This window comes from Phacochoerus africanus, chromosome 4 (assembly GCF_016906955.1).
Source record: "Phacochoerus africanus isolate WHEZ1 chromosome 4, ROS_Pafr_v1, whole genome shotgun sequence".
In the NCBI taxonomy this organism is placed as follows: Eukaryota; Metazoa; Chordata; class Mammalia; order Artiodactyla; family Suidae; genus Phacochoerus; species Phacochoerus africanus.
This window is the reverse complement of record NC_062547.1, coordinates 4,506,997-4,523,268: the sequence shown is the minus strand read 5'-3', so window position 1 is coordinate 4,523,268 and position 16,272 is coordinate 4,506,997. Positions and strand designations below refer to the sequence as shown.

At 56.4% G+C, this 16,272-nt stretch overlaps 2 protein-coding genes and 1 non-coding gene across 10 annotated transcripts in view; 2 read left to right on the top strand and 1 right to left on the bottom strand.

Annotated features, from left to right (window-relative positions):
• The window catches only part of LRP5 (LDL receptor related protein 5), a 121,806-nt gene extending 117,824 nt beyond the window's left edge, over window positions 1–3,982 (top strand). Inside the window, 2 exon segments of the mRNA XM_047775070.1 lie at window positions 2,176–2,273; window positions 3,575–3,982. Coding sequence (XP_047631026.1) covers window positions 2,176–2,273; window positions 3,575–3,836 — 360 coding nt within the window. The 3' untranslated portion in view covers window positions 3,837–3,982.
• A 9,916-nt stretch (window positions 3,983–13,898) lies between these two features.
• Window positions 13,899–13,971, bottom strand: TRNAA-AGC (transfer RNA alanine (anticodon AGC)). The gene has a single exon. It is a non-coding gene; the product is annotated as a tRNA-Ala (tRNA).
• Window positions 13,972–14,463: 492 nt separating this feature from the next.
• Window positions 14,464–16,272, top strand: part of PPP6R3 (protein phosphatase 6 regulatory subunit 3) — a 131,750-nt gene continuing 129,941 nt past the window's right edge. For 6 of the 8 annotated variants that reach the window (XM_047775064.1, XM_047775063.1, XM_047775062.1 and 3 more), the window contains exon 1: window positions 14,464–14,586. The gene's annotated coding sequence lies outside the window, so the exon portion shown is untranslated. The remainder of the gene's footprint in view (window positions 14,587–16,272) is intronic. The other 2 variants (XM_047775059.1, XM_047775060.1) reach the window with 2 other exon arrangements.

Here is a 16,272-nt window from a genome sequence, read left to right as displayed (position 1 = left end):
ATTCATTTTTGGAGTTCCCCTTGTGGCTCAGCAGGTTAAGAACCCAACTAGTATCCAAAAGGCTGCGGTTTCAATCCCTGGCCTTGCTCAATGGTTAAGGATCCAGTTAGGGGAGTTTTTGGGTTTTTTTTTTTTTTTTTTGGTCTTCCTTGTCTTTTTAGGGCCACAGCCGCAGCATATGGAAGTTCCCAGACCAATAGCAAGATCCTGCAGCGTTGCCACGAGCTGTGGTGTAGCTCATAGATGCGGCTCGGTTCCTGCATTGCTGTGGCTGTGGTGTAGGTCGGCAGCTGCAGCTCCGGTTTGACCTTTGGTCTGGGAACTTCCATATGCTGCGGCTGTGACCCTAAAAAAACCGAAATAGAATAAAATTGGGCTAATTCCTGAGATATGGGTTGAAAATATTTTTCCTGGCTTTTTGTGTTTTGATTTGGTTTATGTTGTGTGTTGCCATTTATACAAGGAAGCTGTCAATCATTTGTGGGTATCTGGGGTTTCTTGGGCCATGCCCAGAAAGGCTTTCCACACACACACACACACACACACACACACACACACACACACACACAAAACCAGTTTCTATGCTCTCTTTCTTCATGTTCTTAAGGTTTCATGCTTATAGTTAAAACTTTGATTCTCCAGGCATAGAATTAGAGGTACAGAGTGAGGTGGGAGATATCGGCTTTATTTCTGTGCTGATGGCGACCAGGTGGCCTTTGTTAGTCGCCGTCCAATCAGCAGACAGAAACCACCTGGTGCTTTGAACAGAGAAAGTTCAATATACAGACTTATGAGCAGGGATGGGAATTCCAGGGAATTGGCCAGAAAGAGGTAAAGAGAACTCTTAGAACATGGGAAAGGCAGATCGGCTAAGAGAGAGTGACCAGGGAGGAGCCTCCAGCCCCAGTCACCAGATGACAGAGAAGTCACCCGGGTGCTACATGGGCAGAACTTGCTAGAAATCTGCCCACTGCAGAATGGGGGTGACTTCTCCACAACCCCCCAACCTTCACGTCTCCAACACCCTGGGGGAAGTAGCTTGGCCCTGTGGGTAGCCCGCCCTGGAGGCAGGAATGGGGAGAAGCCGCATCCAGTCAAGTTCAAGGGCAGATGCAGAAATAGGACCCTACGGGCCTGGGCTCCTGGGGGAGACCGTTTCTGCCAGGCTTCCCTGCCTGATTTCTGCCCTCCCAACTTTGGGGTCAAATCCTGAGGAATCCCCAGGCCACGGAGGACCCCGCCCCCCAGAATAAGGAGAGGGGCCCATGCGGGTTCCTGAAGGGCAAGGGGACGGGCCTGGGCGCTTGTAGTTACTGAGTGTCAGGACAGCCCGGGGAAGGAAGCCCGTCTCCTTCGCTCCGTTTTAGAGCCGAGGCGGAGGCCCTCACGCTGCAGCTGGGTGGAGGTGAAACCGGAATCAGACCCTCCTCCGACCGGGAAGGAAAGCCCTGCCCTTCGCCTCGCCTCCAGCGGGGGTTCAGCCCCAAGCACGCAGTAAGAGCGCCCCCTGCAGGGACGGCTCGGCGGAGGCGGGGTGCTGGGGAAGGTGCAGACCTGACCTGTTGTGTCTGGACCCCAGGTCCCTCTGTCCCTTTCCTGCCGCCTGGCTCTGGAGGGCGGGTTCCCGTGCGAGAGCTGTGCCTTTATTATTACAATTTGGGGTCAGTGGGGTCCCTTGAGAAAGGGCCACCCTTTCCTGATTAGCCGAGAGGTAAGGGGAGAGCGGGCAGTGCCCCTCCCTCCATGTGGCACCCCCCCCCGGGAGCAGGTCCCCTGAGTGTTAGGAATAAGGAATCAATTATAGGAATTAGACTTTGCGTCACGTGGAAGGAGATGGGGAAGCAGAAGCCTAAAGAGGGGAGTTGGCAGCAAAGTCCGAGGAACCTGGAGAGGTGCTCTGGGCGCAGCGACACGCCGGGACCTGCAGGGGCATCTCCCTGCCGGTGACGTGGTGCAGAGGGGGCTGTTTTCAGGGACCTGAGCGCACAGCCGAGCACCCAGCAGGGGCGTGGGGTCGCCGCCGGTCAGCGGGGTGGGCCTCTGCAGCCACCCTGCTCGCACCTGTGCCCATCCTCGGGGCCGCCACTGCCGCTCCCCTTCCCCAGACCAGGACGGGTCCCAGGAGGAGGGAACCGGGCAGGGGTGGCCCACGTGACCTTGCTTGGCTCCCCTCAGATCCTGAACCCGCCACCATCCCCCGCCACGGACCCCTCCCTGTACAACCTGGACGTGTTCTACTCCTCCAACATTCCGGCCGCCGCCAGGCCCTACAGGTACGGAGGCCTCTCCCTGTGGCACTGGAGCCTTGTTCCCATTTCCCGGGGGAGCCGGCGGAGAGGGGTGGGGGGGAGGGGGCATGCTCTGGGCCTTCCTGCCCTCGGCCCACATGCCGCCTCCCTTCTAGGTCCAGAGGTCAGATCCCACTGGGGCAGGGTGTTTTGCAAGCCGGGGCCCAGATGTGGCCTTGAATGGCGCCACCAGGGGATTCCCCACCGCGGTCGGCCCCGCCCCCAGAGGACCCTGGGCCTAGGCTTGAATCCAGTGCTGAGACCCGGCCGGTCGCCGTCCATGGGCGTGCAGGCGAGGCGGGCCCCTGATCGGGCCATCCTTTCTCCTGACTCATTGCCAGGGCCTGTTTGAACCCGGGAAACTCATGGGCCACACCCGCAGCTGCCCAGGTCGGGGCGGCACACCCCACCCGGGTGGGGAGGGGCCCCTGGAGAACGTTGAGAAGGAGCAGGATCCAGGGCTGCTGGCCTGCGTCCAGCGGTGGGTGGTTCAGAGCCGGGGTGGGCGGGGCGAACCTGCTGACCTTCAACCCTATGCTCTCAGCCAGCAGGGCTCACCGACCAGGTGCCCTGGGTCCCTCGCGCCCAGGCGAGCTACCCTACCGATCGGGCAGATGGAGGGGGTGCCCCAGCCAGGCTTGCTCGCCGGGTAGAGAGCGGGGCTTTGGGGGTGGCGAGGCTGCCCACCCTCCTGGAGCGGCGCCGCCTGCCATCTGGTGGCTGTTTCAGGAACTGCAGGGCCCAGCCTCAGGAGAGGCACAGCTCTTCCCTGGGTCACTGCCCAGTTCAAGAACTTGCAGTGGCTCCCCGCTGCCTCAGTGTCACAGTCTGTCCCAGGGTGGTCACATCCATAGCAGCCGGCCCGGGCCCCTCAGCCTCCGGTCTGCCACATGCTTCGCTCTTTCTGTCCTGATTTGGGTCCCACCCAACACCTTGCACCCCCCCCCACTTCCCCTCCCCCTGCCCCGGCCCTGCGGCCCCCCCCCCCACCCTATCTGTTTCTCCATTTTACCAATGAGTCACTGAAGCTCAGAGAGGTTACGTGAGCTGCCCAAGGTGAGCTGGGTGGGCTCCGGAGGCCCTGCTCCCCATGAAGGTGACCTTGACCTGGGGCTGCTGTCCCTGTCGGGGCCTGGGTTTGGCAGCCTGCAGGGTAGGTGTGGGCGCACCCACTTCAGAGGTAGTGATGCCGAGGCTCAGAGAGGCCACCCAGCTGGGGGCCCCCCATGCCCGATAGGCGAATATGCATGTGGGCCCCTCTAAACGGAGGTCCCCTTTCTCCGCAGGCCCTACATCATCCGCGGCATGGCGCCCCCGACGACGCCCTGCAGTACAGACGTGTGCGACAGCGACTACAGCGCCAGCCGCTGGAAGGCCAGCAAGTACTACCTGGATTTGAACTCAGACTCAGACCCCTACCCACCCCCGCCCACGCCGCACAGCCAGTACCTGTCGGCGGAGGACAGCTGCCCACCTTCGCCCGCCACAGAGAGGAGTTACTTCCACCTCTTCCCGCCCCCACCGTCCCCCTGCACGGACTCGTCCTGACCTCGGCCGGGCCACCCCGGCCTCTCTGTGCCCCTGTAAATAGTTTTAAATATGAACAAAGAAAAAATTATATTTTATGATTTAAAAAATAAATATAGTTGGGATTTTAAAAACATGAGAAATGTGAACAGTGATGGGGTGGGCCGGGCGGGGAAGACTTTGTACAGTGGAGAAAATATTTATAAACCTAATTTTTTAAAACGTCATGGCCATTCTTTCATGCCACGTGTGTGTTCGAGTTGAGTGTCCCGCGGAGACAACGCCATCCCGGCCCCCACCCCACCCCCCGACAGCTGCCGGAGTTGTGCGCTTATCCTTCTGGGCACGGGCTGCTCGCCACCAGGGAGGGGTCAGGCCTCTGGGCAGAGGGCCCGCTGGCAGGGCAGCTTCGTGGATGCCTGACTCATGCACGACCTGACGCTCGATTTCGTGCTCTGCTGTTGCCGTCCTGAAATTCAAAATAATTTTGAAGATCAAGGCCCTGTATTTTCCTCTCACACTGGGCTCTGCAGATTATATCCCTGGGCTTTGGGCTGGTCCCTGGTCAGTCCCTGCTACCACTTGACCAGAGTGTGTGTGGGCCCCGGGCTGCTGCTGCCCATCAGAACAGTACTGGGGGGAGTTCCCTCTCTGGCTCAGCGGGTCAAGGACCTAAAACAGCATCCCTGAGGAGGCAGGCGCTCTTCCGTCCCTGGTCTCGCTCAGGATCCATAGTTGCTGCCCGTTGTGTAGGTCGTAGATGCAGCACAGACCCTGCATTGCCGTGGCTGTGGCGTAGACCAGCAGCTGCAGCTCTAATTCGACCCCAGGCCCAGGAACTTCCATATGCCACAGGTGCAGCCCTTTCAAAAAGCAAAAACGAGGTGTTGAGGCTGGAGGGGGAACTCTAAGGGGAGGTGAAGGCTGGGTCCATTTTCACATGGAAATTTCACTCTGCTTCTTTCCTTTTGCTTCACTGCCTTAGATTAGGCCTGGGGCACTCACCTCGGGTTGGGGAGGGAGCCCCTAGCTCCCCCGTCCCCCACCCCCTACGTCCATTTCTGCAAACAGGCTGTGTAGAGCCCAGTCCGCATGGAAGTGGGCAGTACCCGCTGCCTGAGGCCCACCCGGTGCCCCTGCCCCCGCCCCCCGCCCCTGGTGGTGCAGGAGGCAACAGAGGAGTCAGCAACTTGTGTGTCCTGAGGAGGCTGGGCTGTTGGACAGGGAAGAAGGAGATGCAGCAGCCAGGGAGGCCTGACTCCTGGAAGGTCTAGGCCAAGGGCTGGGAGCACCCTCCGCTGGTTCTCCAACCTCATCTGGAGGGAGTGCCTCCCCCCACAACCCCGAGATTGCGCCTTTGACCCCCCGGGGCCTGGAGTGCAGAGGTGACAGTTGAGGGCAGGGAGGCGGGTGAGATGAGGCGGGCGGTGGCTCTGTGGGGATAGAGCTGGGACCAGCCTGGCCTCCTGGGACAGACCTTTGAGAAGTAGCCTCCCCGAACCCAAGGTCATTGGCAGCGGGGGGGACAGGGGTGACCTGCCATGGGTGCAAAGTCACCACGTGGAAGTGCTGACTCAGAGCTGCCGGTGCCCCCGGGGAGGGGACCTGGGCTCAGGGCCCCTTCATAGACTGCAGGGGTGACATCTGCTTCTGCCCGAGAAGCTTCAGCTCTTATCCTCTTCGTCCAGCTGCTGCCCAGGAGGGTGTGGTAACCCGGCCGAGGCCTGCGGCCAGGCTTCCGGGAGATAAACCTCGCCCAGTTGGGGCCTGGCGAGTAGCTGGTCCTTGGTAAGAGGGAGAGGTGACATGCTGCCCCAGGTCACAGCGCTAAGAACACAGCGCTAAGAACGGGCTCCCAGGCCCAAGGCAGGGTCCCCTGCCCACGGAGATGCTGCAGAGGCTCAGGGCACCTGGGCCTCGTGCCCCGAGGAGCTCACGAAAGCACCAGGCTCCGTGTGGGCAGCCAGTGGGGTGGGGGCACCTTTGCTGACCCAGGAGCAGCGGCTGCCTCAGAGGGGAGACCCCCGCCCCCGCCAACACTCTCCTGCCCAGCCCACCATCCAGGCGGCTTGGGACACCAGGGACCTGGCGAGGGGTGGGGGCGGGGGGCTGGGCTGCTGTCCTGGTGGTCTCTGCACTGGGGGGAGGTCGAACCACCTTGCACGGTCCCTCCCCCTCCCACGGACCCCCTGATAGAGCCACTGATGGCCAGGAGCAGTGCGCTGCATCCTTTCCTGCCATGGGGTCCGCTAGGGGCAGTGGGGGTCAACCCACCAGCCTCCTGTGTGCCAAGCAAATCTGCCAGCCTTCGGGAAGCAGTGCCTGTGTGCAGCGCTCTGCACTTAAGTCACACTCTGAGGGACCCAGAGAGTCATCACAGGTGACCCTCCCTCTAAAAGTGTTCAAAATCCAGTAATGGAGGCAGTTTCCGAAGCTGTGGGGAAAGCAGGGTGTTGAGATATCCTGGGGCCCATATTCACATGGGAAGACAGGGAGGGCTTCCTGGAGGAGGTGATGTCTAATCTGTATCTTAAGTGAGGGAGTGAAGTTAATCCGGTTTATTTCATTTAAACTTCACAACAGCCCAGCTAGGTAAATGGTTTTCCCTATTTGCAGGTGAGGAACCCAAAGCCTGGGGAACAAGAAGTCAAGCCAGAATTGTTTTCATTCATTCGTTCAGTCCTGCCTTTATCCCATAAACATTACCACCTGGCTCCTGGGTCCTCCTCAGTGTGGCCCAAGGGGCTTCGACCTTCCCTCCAGCCTCTTGCGCCTCCGTGGTGACACCCGCTATTCCCCAAGTCTCAGCCATCCCCGACTGAGCCCTGTGGCATCTCCCTCCTGTCAGGAGGTTCCCTCCCCGCCAGCCCCGTCAGAGATGAGCCCGCCACCGGGTGTGGGAGCTCCTCCCTGCCCAGGGTCTGGAAACCCTTTGGGTCAACAGCTGTTCTGGGCAGCTGAGCAAAATCCATGGGACCAGATGTGGGCGTGTCCACTGTCAAGCAGGACGCTGGGGAAGCAGGCTGTGGCCAGTGATGAAGGTTCTGTCCCTGAGACGTCCGGGGGGTCGGAGGCTGGGTGGGCTCGGATCCCATCGGGTCCCTACACAATTCCTCCCTGAGAGACACTTAGGGGGCACTTCCAGTGCTGGGACCCCCTGTGGGACCACACCTCAGATAATGGGGCTGGGGTCCCACCAAGGCACCCCCCTGAGGGCCTCTCCCAGATGCCCGCCCCTCTGCCTCTCCCCTGGCCTCTTCTTCCCCCAAAACCTCCACGGGGGCCCCAATCATTAGCAGCCCTAGTGGTTCCCTTTCTACCAATACTTGGGCCGCCAGCAAACAGTCCTTTGGTGGGAAGGGAAATACCTCCTTCTCAACTCAGATGGTATCTTAACTTCTCTCTCTCCTTTTATTCTTTTTTTTTTTCTTTTGGATGTGCCTGAGGTATGTGGAAGCTCCTGGGCCAGGGATCAAACCCGACCTACAGCAGTGACCCAAGCCTCTGTGGTGACAGTGCCAGATCCTTAACCCGTCATGCCACAAGGGGAGTCCCAGTCTGGATCTAATGCAGTGAAGAAAGAGGAAAGGAACAGAGAGTGAAATTTCCATGTGAAAATGGACCCAGCCGTCACATTCCCCCAGAGTTCCCTCTCCAGCCTCAACACCTCTTTTTTTTTTCCTTTTTAGGGCTGCACCCGGGCATATGGAGGTTCCCAGGCTAGGGGTTGAATTGGAGCTGCAGCTGCCGGCCTACACCACACCCACAGCAACACAGGATAGGAACCACGTCTGCAACCTACCACAGCTCACGGCAACAGCAGATCCTCTAACCCACTGAGTGAGGCCGGGGATCCAACCCGCCTCCTCATGGATACTAGCTGGATTCTTAACCTGCTGAGCCACAACAGGAACTCCTATCCATAAAATTTTTTTTAAGTCTAGATGGGTTGAAAATTTAAAAATTAAATTCCAAACAGATATGGGGAGTAAAGAGGAAGGTGGTGAGCTGAGAAATCTAGAAGTTTTAGGATAGTGAGGCCAAGACAAAGCTTTTAAGTCACTCCTCCTTAAAGCTGGACAGTGGCTCCCTGGAGTCCTCAGGAGATGGGCTGAACCCAGATGCCTCCTCCTCCAGGAAGTTCTCCCTGACTTCAACCCTTCTGGTTGGGCTAGGAGCTCATCATAATTGGAGACTCTGGGGGCCCATTTATATTGGGCGAGGTACTGCATGATTTCATTTAATGATAATGCACGTAGCCCTGTAACCCACCCGATTCTGGGATGGAGGAGACTGAAGCAGGTGCTTTGATGATGAGTGAGTAAGGAATGCGCAGATCAGTGAGAGGCCAGGCCATCTCCACCCCAGAAGGGCAGGTCCCAGCCCTGGCTGTCCCCTCCTGCCCACGCACTCACAGATGTCCCTTGGAGGCACCGATCCTTGTCACCAACAACACCGACTTGTGCCCGAGGACTGGAATAGGGAGCGTACAGGCAAGAGAGAAACCAGATTGAACAGGACAAGGGCTTCATGCTGGAATCTTTGGAAAGTCAGCAGATAGGGAGGCTTAAGACTTCCTCACCAGACGGAAGGTGACAAAGAATAAGATGGTCCCAGCGCAGGGAAGAGTCAGCACCAAGGAGCCTTCTCAGAGCAGCCAGTCAATCCGAAAGACCAAGAGGGCTTTATTTTTTATTTTATTATTTGTCTTTTTAGGGCCGCCACCGCGATACGTGGAAGTTCCCAGGCTAGGGGTCAAACCGGAGCCACAGCTGCCTGCCTACACCACAGCCACAGCAACACGGGATCCAAGCCGCGTCGGCGACCTACACCGCAGCTCACAGCAGTGCTGGATCCCTGACCCACTTAGTGAGGCCAGGGATCGAACGCACATCTTCATGAATATTAGCTGGGTTCATTACCACTGAGCCCTAACAGGAGCTCCCAAGGAGGCTTTACAAAGAGTTTTTATTTTTTCAATCTTTATTCAAGATGTGAATGATGGTTCCTAAGCAAATCAGCTCCAAGTTCATGAAACCAGAGGTCCCTTATAAAGCTCCCTGTTGCAAGCCCTTCACCAGTACGTCTATTTAAACACGATCTCGGGTTTGAAAGGCGACTCCTTGTCAAGGTGACGGGAGCCTCTGTGGAAGTCTTTCCACCAGAGTGGGTGCGAATGTAACACACTTCAGGGTGGAGAGGTGATCACACTTGTAGTCCGGGGAGCAGGTGAGAGTCACAGGAGGTGTGCGTGTGAAGGTGTGTGCATGACAGGTGGCTGGGTCTTAATAAACCACTTTCGGAAAATTGTCCTTCCGCAGGTGATGTGTCTCCCATCCATCAATCTCAGTTCATCCCACTCAGGAAATCCTGTGCTTGGCCATCTATCTCCTCGATGAACTTGGCAAGAAACGCTGTCACCCAAGAAGCCCTGATGGAGCACCTGACCACCTGTTTCCCAGGTAAACGGGAAAAGAATGAGGCGCTTTCCAAAGGCATGTGTGTCCCAGTGGTTCTGAGACTTGACGTGGACAGTTCCTCCCACATTTATTTATTTATTTATCTTAAAAAAGAATTTTAGGAGTTCCCATCGTGACTCAGTGGTTTACGAATCTGACTAGGAACCATGAGGTTGTGGGTTCGATCCCTGGCCGTGCTCAGTGGGTTAAGGATCTGGCATTGCCGTGAACTGTACTGTAGGTTGCAGATGTGGCTCGGATCCCTCGTTGCTGTGGCTGTGGTGTAGGTCGGCCGCTACAGCTCTGATTGGACCCCTAGCCTGGGAACCTCCATATGCCACGGGAACGGCCCAAGAAATGGCAAAAAGACCAAAATAAATAAATAAATAAAAATGATTTTTCTATTTTCCACTATAGTTGTTTTTCAGTGTTCTGTCAATTTTCTGCTGTACAGCAAAGTGATCCAGTCACACATACACGTATACATTTTTTTCTCATATTATCCTCCATCAGGCTCCGTCACAAGTGATTGGATATAGTTCCCCTGTGCTACACAGCAGGATCTCATTGCTTATCCGCTCCAAATGCAATAGTTTGCATCTATTAACCCCAGGTTCCCAGTCTGTTCCACTCCTTCCCCCTCCCCCTTGGCAACTGTTCTCCGAGTCCGTGAGTTTCTTTTCTGTGGAAAGGTTCATTTGTGCCATATATTAGATTCCAGATATAAGTGATATCATATGGTATTTGTCTTTCTCTCTCTGACTTACCTGACTCAGTATGAGAGTCTCTAGTTCCATCCATATTGCTGCAAATGGCATTATTTTTTTCTTTTTATGGCTGATTAGTATTCCATTGTGTATATATACCACATCTTCCTAATCTGCTCATCTGTCGATGACATTTAGGTTGTTTCCATGTTTCGGCTATTGTGAATAGTGCTGCAATGAACATAGGGGTGCATGGATCTTTTTCAAGGAAAGTTTTGTCTGGATATATGCCTAAGAGTGGGATTGCTCGGTCAAAATGCAGTTTTTTACTGAGTTTTCTTTTTTTTTTTTTTTCTATTTCTTTGGGCCGCTCCCGCGGCATATGCAGGTTCCCAGGCTAGGGGTCGAATCGGAGCTGTAGCCACTGGCCTACACCAGAGCCACAGCAACGCAGGATCCTAGCCGCATCTGCAACCTACACCACAGCTCACGGCAACGCCGGATTCTTAACCCACTGAGCAAGGGCAGGGACCGAACCTGCAACCTCATGGTTCCTAGTCGGATTCGTTAACCACTGCGCCACGATGGGAACTCCCAGTTTTTACTGTTTTCTGAGGTACCTCCCTTGTCTCCACACCCTCTCCAGCATTTGTTATTTGTGGACTTATTAATGATGGCCATTCTGACTGGTGCGAGGTGATATCTCATAGCAGTTTTGATTTGCATTTCTCTCATAATCAGTGATGTTGAGCATTTTTTCATGTGCTTCTTGGCCATCTGTATACCTTCTTTGGAGAAGTATCTACTCAGGTCTTTTGCCCATTTTTCCATTGGGTTGTTGCTTTTTTGCTGTTGAGTTGAATAAGCTGTTTGTGTATTTTAGAGATTAACCCCTTGTCGGTTGCATCATTTGAAACTATTTTCTCCCATTCTGTAGGTTGTCTTTTTGGTTTTATTTTTTTATGGTTTCCTTTGCTGTGCAAAACTTGTCAGTTTGATTAGGTCCCATTGGTTTATTTTTGCTTTTCTTTCTGTTGCCTTGGGAGACTGACTTAAGAAAACATTTGTGAGGTTAATGTCGGAGAATGTTTTGCCTTGTTCTCTTCTAGGAGTTTGATGGTGTCTTATCTTATATTGAAGTCTTTCAGCCATTTTATTCTCGTGCATGGTGTGAGGGTGTGTTCTAGTTTCATTGATTTGCATGCAGCTGTCCAGTTTTCCCAGCACCACTTGCTGAAAAGACGGTCTTTTTCCCATTTTTATATTCTTGCCTCCTTTGTCAGAGATTAACTGACTGTAAGCATCTGGGTTTAAAAAGAGTTTTCATTTTTTAATTAATTTGTTTGGCTGTGCCTGTGGCACATGAAAGTTCCCAGGCTAGGGACTGAACGTGTGTCACAGCAGTGACCCAAGGCACAGCAGTGGCAATGCTGGAACCCCAACCCAGTGACAATGCGGAGCCACCAGGGAACATCCTAAAAAGAGTTTTTAGTGAGATTAGCAATTATTTACCGAGCATCCTCTGTGTGCTAGGTACTAGGTACTGAAAGTACAACGGTGAATAAAACAGTAACTAGGAAGTTCCCTTGTGGCCTCACAGGTTAACCCATCACAGGTTAAAGATCCAGTGTTGGTGCGGCTGTGGCGCAGGTTGCAGCCATGGTGTGGATTCAATCCCTGGCCTGGGAACTTCCACATGCTGCGGCTGCAGCAAACAAAATAATCCTGTCTGATGGGTCTAGAAAGAGAAAGTTGAGTTTTCGGTCCTAATCAAGAGCACAGGGTCCACCTTATATTTCAGGTTCTTTAAAGCATCATGTTGTTATAGGTGCCTTTACTGTCCTGGGGTTCCTGCAGGCTGTCCCATGCTCCTGTGTCGGGCCCCAGGGGCCAGCTCCTCTGGCTCTGAGATACTCCTGCAGCACAGCCTTGCCGCTCTGGCTCCAAAACTGTTCTTTCTAAAGTGTAGCCAGCCCTGAATTCACCCTTCCGTTGCTCTGAAACTTTTCCCGGCCCTGCGTGGCTGAGGATAAACCCCAAGTTCCTTCGATGATCTCATTCTTTCCCCCTAGACTTGCGATCACCTGGACCTGGTCCTCCAGCTGGTGAGCCTCCCCTGCCACCTGCTCCTGCACTCTGCCCTCCCCCCGCCCCTGCCCAGTCACCTGTATTTGGGTCCCTCCCCCTCCCCCTCTGCACCAAGCACTTGGTCTCCATCTTGGCGGCTGTGTTTCTCACTGGCTGTGTGGCCTTGGGCGAGGCACCAAGCCTCTCTGCGCAGCAGAATCAATGCACCCAACTTCTGCCCCTGGTGGCTGCCTCCCTAGAGGCCCAGTACCCTTTACAGGATGGACACAAGTTGGTAGATCACCAGCACTTTACAGATAAGACCTGGACAGCCAGGGAGCTCAGGTCGCCCAGCTGAGACCCAGCTGAGGTCACTCAGCCAGTGTGGGCCACAGCCGAGGTCTGAATGCTTTCAGGGTCTCAGTTACCTAACACATAAATGGGGTGATACTCCTGTTCTGGGACTACCAGCAACGAACTCCTTCCAGAACTTCTGCCTCTAGCCACAGGCTCTGCGGAAGGAGTGAGCTGGGGGAGGGCCCTGTCCACCCAATTCCAGCTGGGCTCCCATTTTCTCTGCCTTTGGCTTCGGGGCTCAGAGAACCTGAGTCGGTGGGGTGGAGGGAGCCTCCGGCCAGCCGGTGCCTGAGCAAGTGGGGTGCAGAGAACTGCATCTGGAAGGCAGTCCAGGGGCCAAAACTGCTGGTGTGGCCATCCGCTATCCCCAGTGGCCAAGCTCTGTCACATGTCTCAGGCCTGGGAGGTCCTCTGGGAAGCCACACAGGGAGCCTGTCTCCCCTCCCTATTTTTAGTCTTTTTAGGGCCTCACCTACAGCATGTGGAAGTTTCCAGACAAGGGGCTGCCAGTGTACGCCACAGCCACAGCCACACCAGATCCTTAACCCACTGAGTGAGGCCAGGAATAGAACCAGTGTCATGCATCCTAGTCGGATTCTTAGGCCACTGAGCTACAACAGGAACTCCCTGCCTCCCCTCCTTGAGCCCGAGAGGCCATCTCTGCCCAAGCCAGTGTCACGGGAGAGACCTGCTGGCAGGCAGACCTCCCTGCCCCAGCCCTCATTCTGACTCTCCCCTGAGCACCGGTGCTGGTGATTTCCCCCTAGGCAGGGTGGCACTGGTCTCAAGGCCCGGAGACCCGGTCACTTCGGACACTTCCTCTCCCCGCCCTGTGTCTCTCTCAGAACAACCCAGCCTGTTCCAAGGCCCCACCTTGGGGTCTCAGGTCTCCGGGACTTAGCGCAGAGCTTCCTTGCCTCCGGCTCAGGCAGACCCCAGCACTCTGTAGACTGGAGGAGTCTGACGTCAGAGCCGGGACCCTCTGCTCCCCACGCACCCCCGCAGGCTGGGCATAGACTAAGCGCACACTAGGGCTGCCCACGAGCACTAGTGCCCCTAGCACTCTCTCCCCCGCAGCGGGCCCCGCAAGCCTCCCCCCACCGCACGCAGTTGATTTACACGTGACCATACACGGCGTTTTGCCGGCTTTTAGGAAGGAGGCCGCATCTCCAAGCGTCGGCTCTCTCTGGGGTGGCTCTCTTTAGGAGCAGGGGGCGGGGGGAGATGGCTGAGTGGGCTGTCTCGGGGAGGGCGGGGAGTGGCAGGGCGCCAGAGGAGAATTTTGGGAGAAGCTCGCGTGTCAATCCTTCCGCAAGGCAAAACGAAGACTCCCATCTTCCCGCAATCTGGTCCCTCGCGGAGGCTGGGGAGTCGGCGTGAGCTGTATGGGACTCCCCACCTTTACTCTAATAGACTCCCAGTGCGGGGACCCAGGGAAAGGAACGTGACTTTGACTAGGAAAGTCCCACACCCCCCCTTCTAAAAGTCTACAGTGGAGAATGCGGGCATCGATCCCGCTACCTCTCACATGCTAAGCGAGCGCTCTACCACTTGAGCTAATTCCCCAACCCTGGCTAGTTTCCGCCGCCGAAACACATTGTGGCTCACGTCATCACCGGTTTCCTTCAGGCCCTCGGGCCCGCCTGCCCGCCCTCCGGTCTTGGTACCCCATTGGTTCCCTTGCAGTTCCCATCTCTATGGCCATGATTGGTTTGGCTCATTTTAGTTTTAAAAAGCATTGGCTATCGGATTGGTGGTCCGAAGCGTCGGTCAAGCGGAGGCCCTGCTGTTGCTACGGCGTAGGGGGACCCAGCCAGGTTTCTCTCGGTTTCTGATTTGTTTCTCCAGACTCCCGGGTCCTAGAGGTTCCGGAACCGTCAAGTCCATGGGAAAAGGATGAGCCCCTCTCGCTTGACTGACGAGGTCTGCCAGCCAATCGGCGTGCGTGCAACGGGGCCGCAGGGTGATCCAATAGGTTACAGGGGGCGGGAGAGGGAGGCCAATGAGCGCGGGACTGGGGGCGGGGCCAGGGCCATGATTGGCCGTGAGGCGGCCGGAGGGAGGGCGGGGGGAACTCAAGGCCTGCTTGATACGTCCGCCATTTTGGGCGCTTCGCTGATGGTGTCGGTGAGCGCGTTTCCCGCCTGAGCGCAACTAGCGGCGAGTCGCGGGCACCTCCAGGTAATGAGGGGGAGGGGGCGGCGGAGCGGGCCGTCGCGCGGGGTGCACGGCGCGCGGGCGGCGGGGCGGCCCCTCCGCCCGGCCTCGGCGGCGCGGGGAGGGAGCGTCCCGGCCCCCTCCCCTCCCCCCCGGAATTCGCCGCTCCGCCGCCGGGGAGGCGCGGCGCCCCGGCTCCGGGGCCGTCCCCGCCCGCGCCTGTCAGCCGCCCGGCTCGCCCGCCGCGGGCCGCGGGGGCCGCGCCGGGCCGGGCGCCGAGGCGGGACGAGGGCCCGGCGGCGAACTTTGCGCCCGCGCGGACGTCCGCGGCCTGGCGCGGCGGCGACCGGGCGCGCCCCTAGCCCGGCGGGGCCCGCTCCGCCCCGGCCTGCGGCCCCGAGCGCCGCCCGCCGGCCCCGGAGAACTTGGCTGGGCGCGGGCCCCGGAGCGTGTCAAGTTAAGGCGGCCGCTCGCCGGAGCCTCGCGAAGGCCATTGTTGGACTCCGCTCTCCGGGAAACAAGTTCTGTGGGTTTCTGCTCCTTCGCCGCAGAGTCATCGGAATACGCAGAGCCGGGCCCGGAGTATTTAAATCTCCTTCCGAGCGATTTTTTTTTTCACTCCGGTGTTGCGACTCCAGCGTAGACCTGGTCGCGAATGTCTCCCTGGCGAATATGAGCTTGCGGGGGGCGGGGGGGTGGTCCTTCTTTCGGCAGCCAGAACCTCCCTCTTAAAGAAGCCCTCTCGCCGTTAACTTGGAGGGGTTTCCTCCTCCGTCCCGCCTGCTCTCAGCACAACTTGGACCCTTGGTTGTGGGTAGACCGAGCGAGTCCTTGGAGGTCCCTGTGTGTCCTGACGTCTCAGCCTCAGAGCTTCGTGCAGTGCTCTCGATTCTTACTTTCTCCGTGGGTCGGGTCGAGCTTTGTTTATGTTTTGCTTTTATGGGAGGGGCACTTTCATCCTCGCCACACTTGTTAACGAGGCTATTGTCGCATTTTGTGAACGGGAGGCTTACTTGGGTTTTGTCCTCAAGGTCAAGTTGCAGGTAGGCAGCCAGTGGGAAAGAGAGTCCAGGTTTCCAGCCGCTGGAGTCTCCTAAGTGGTGCTGGTGCCTGCGCTCTCTTTGCTCTCGAGTTAGACTGCCTGGTTTCACATCTTGGCTTCATCACTTTTCTCACTGCTTCTTCTGTAACTGTGTCTGCCTCCTGAGTTTGCCAGGAGTAAATGGGTTAATACGTGTAAAGCAGCTACAAATGGTGCCTGGCACGAAGAATCAGCTTAGAAATTAATGGCTATTATTAGTTAGGTTTGATGTTTTAAATACTTATATACCATTAGGAAGGTAAATGAGTGTTTTAAGTCCTGGCTTTAGGCGAGTGTCTTTAGAAAGGTCTGTGTATTTAGAGTCATTTGGGCTGAGACAGTGACCTGGAAGTGTATGGTAATTTTTTTCAGGGGAGGAGTGGTTGAAGATTCGTTAAGTTACAAACGTTTCCTGGAGTAATGAGCCCTGGTGCTTCAGAATGGTTAGTTTCAGAGATGGTTAAATAGGGAAAAGCTCCCCAGGAGCTCCAGTTGGATTCTCTTCCTGCTGTACTTTTGGATACTACTTCTGAAGTGTGATTGGCCCCTAATCAATAGCTCCCGAGCTTCTCAGGGTACTCTTGGTTCTTACTGAGGCTTGGGAGGTTCCTGTGTGTTGGACTTCACTG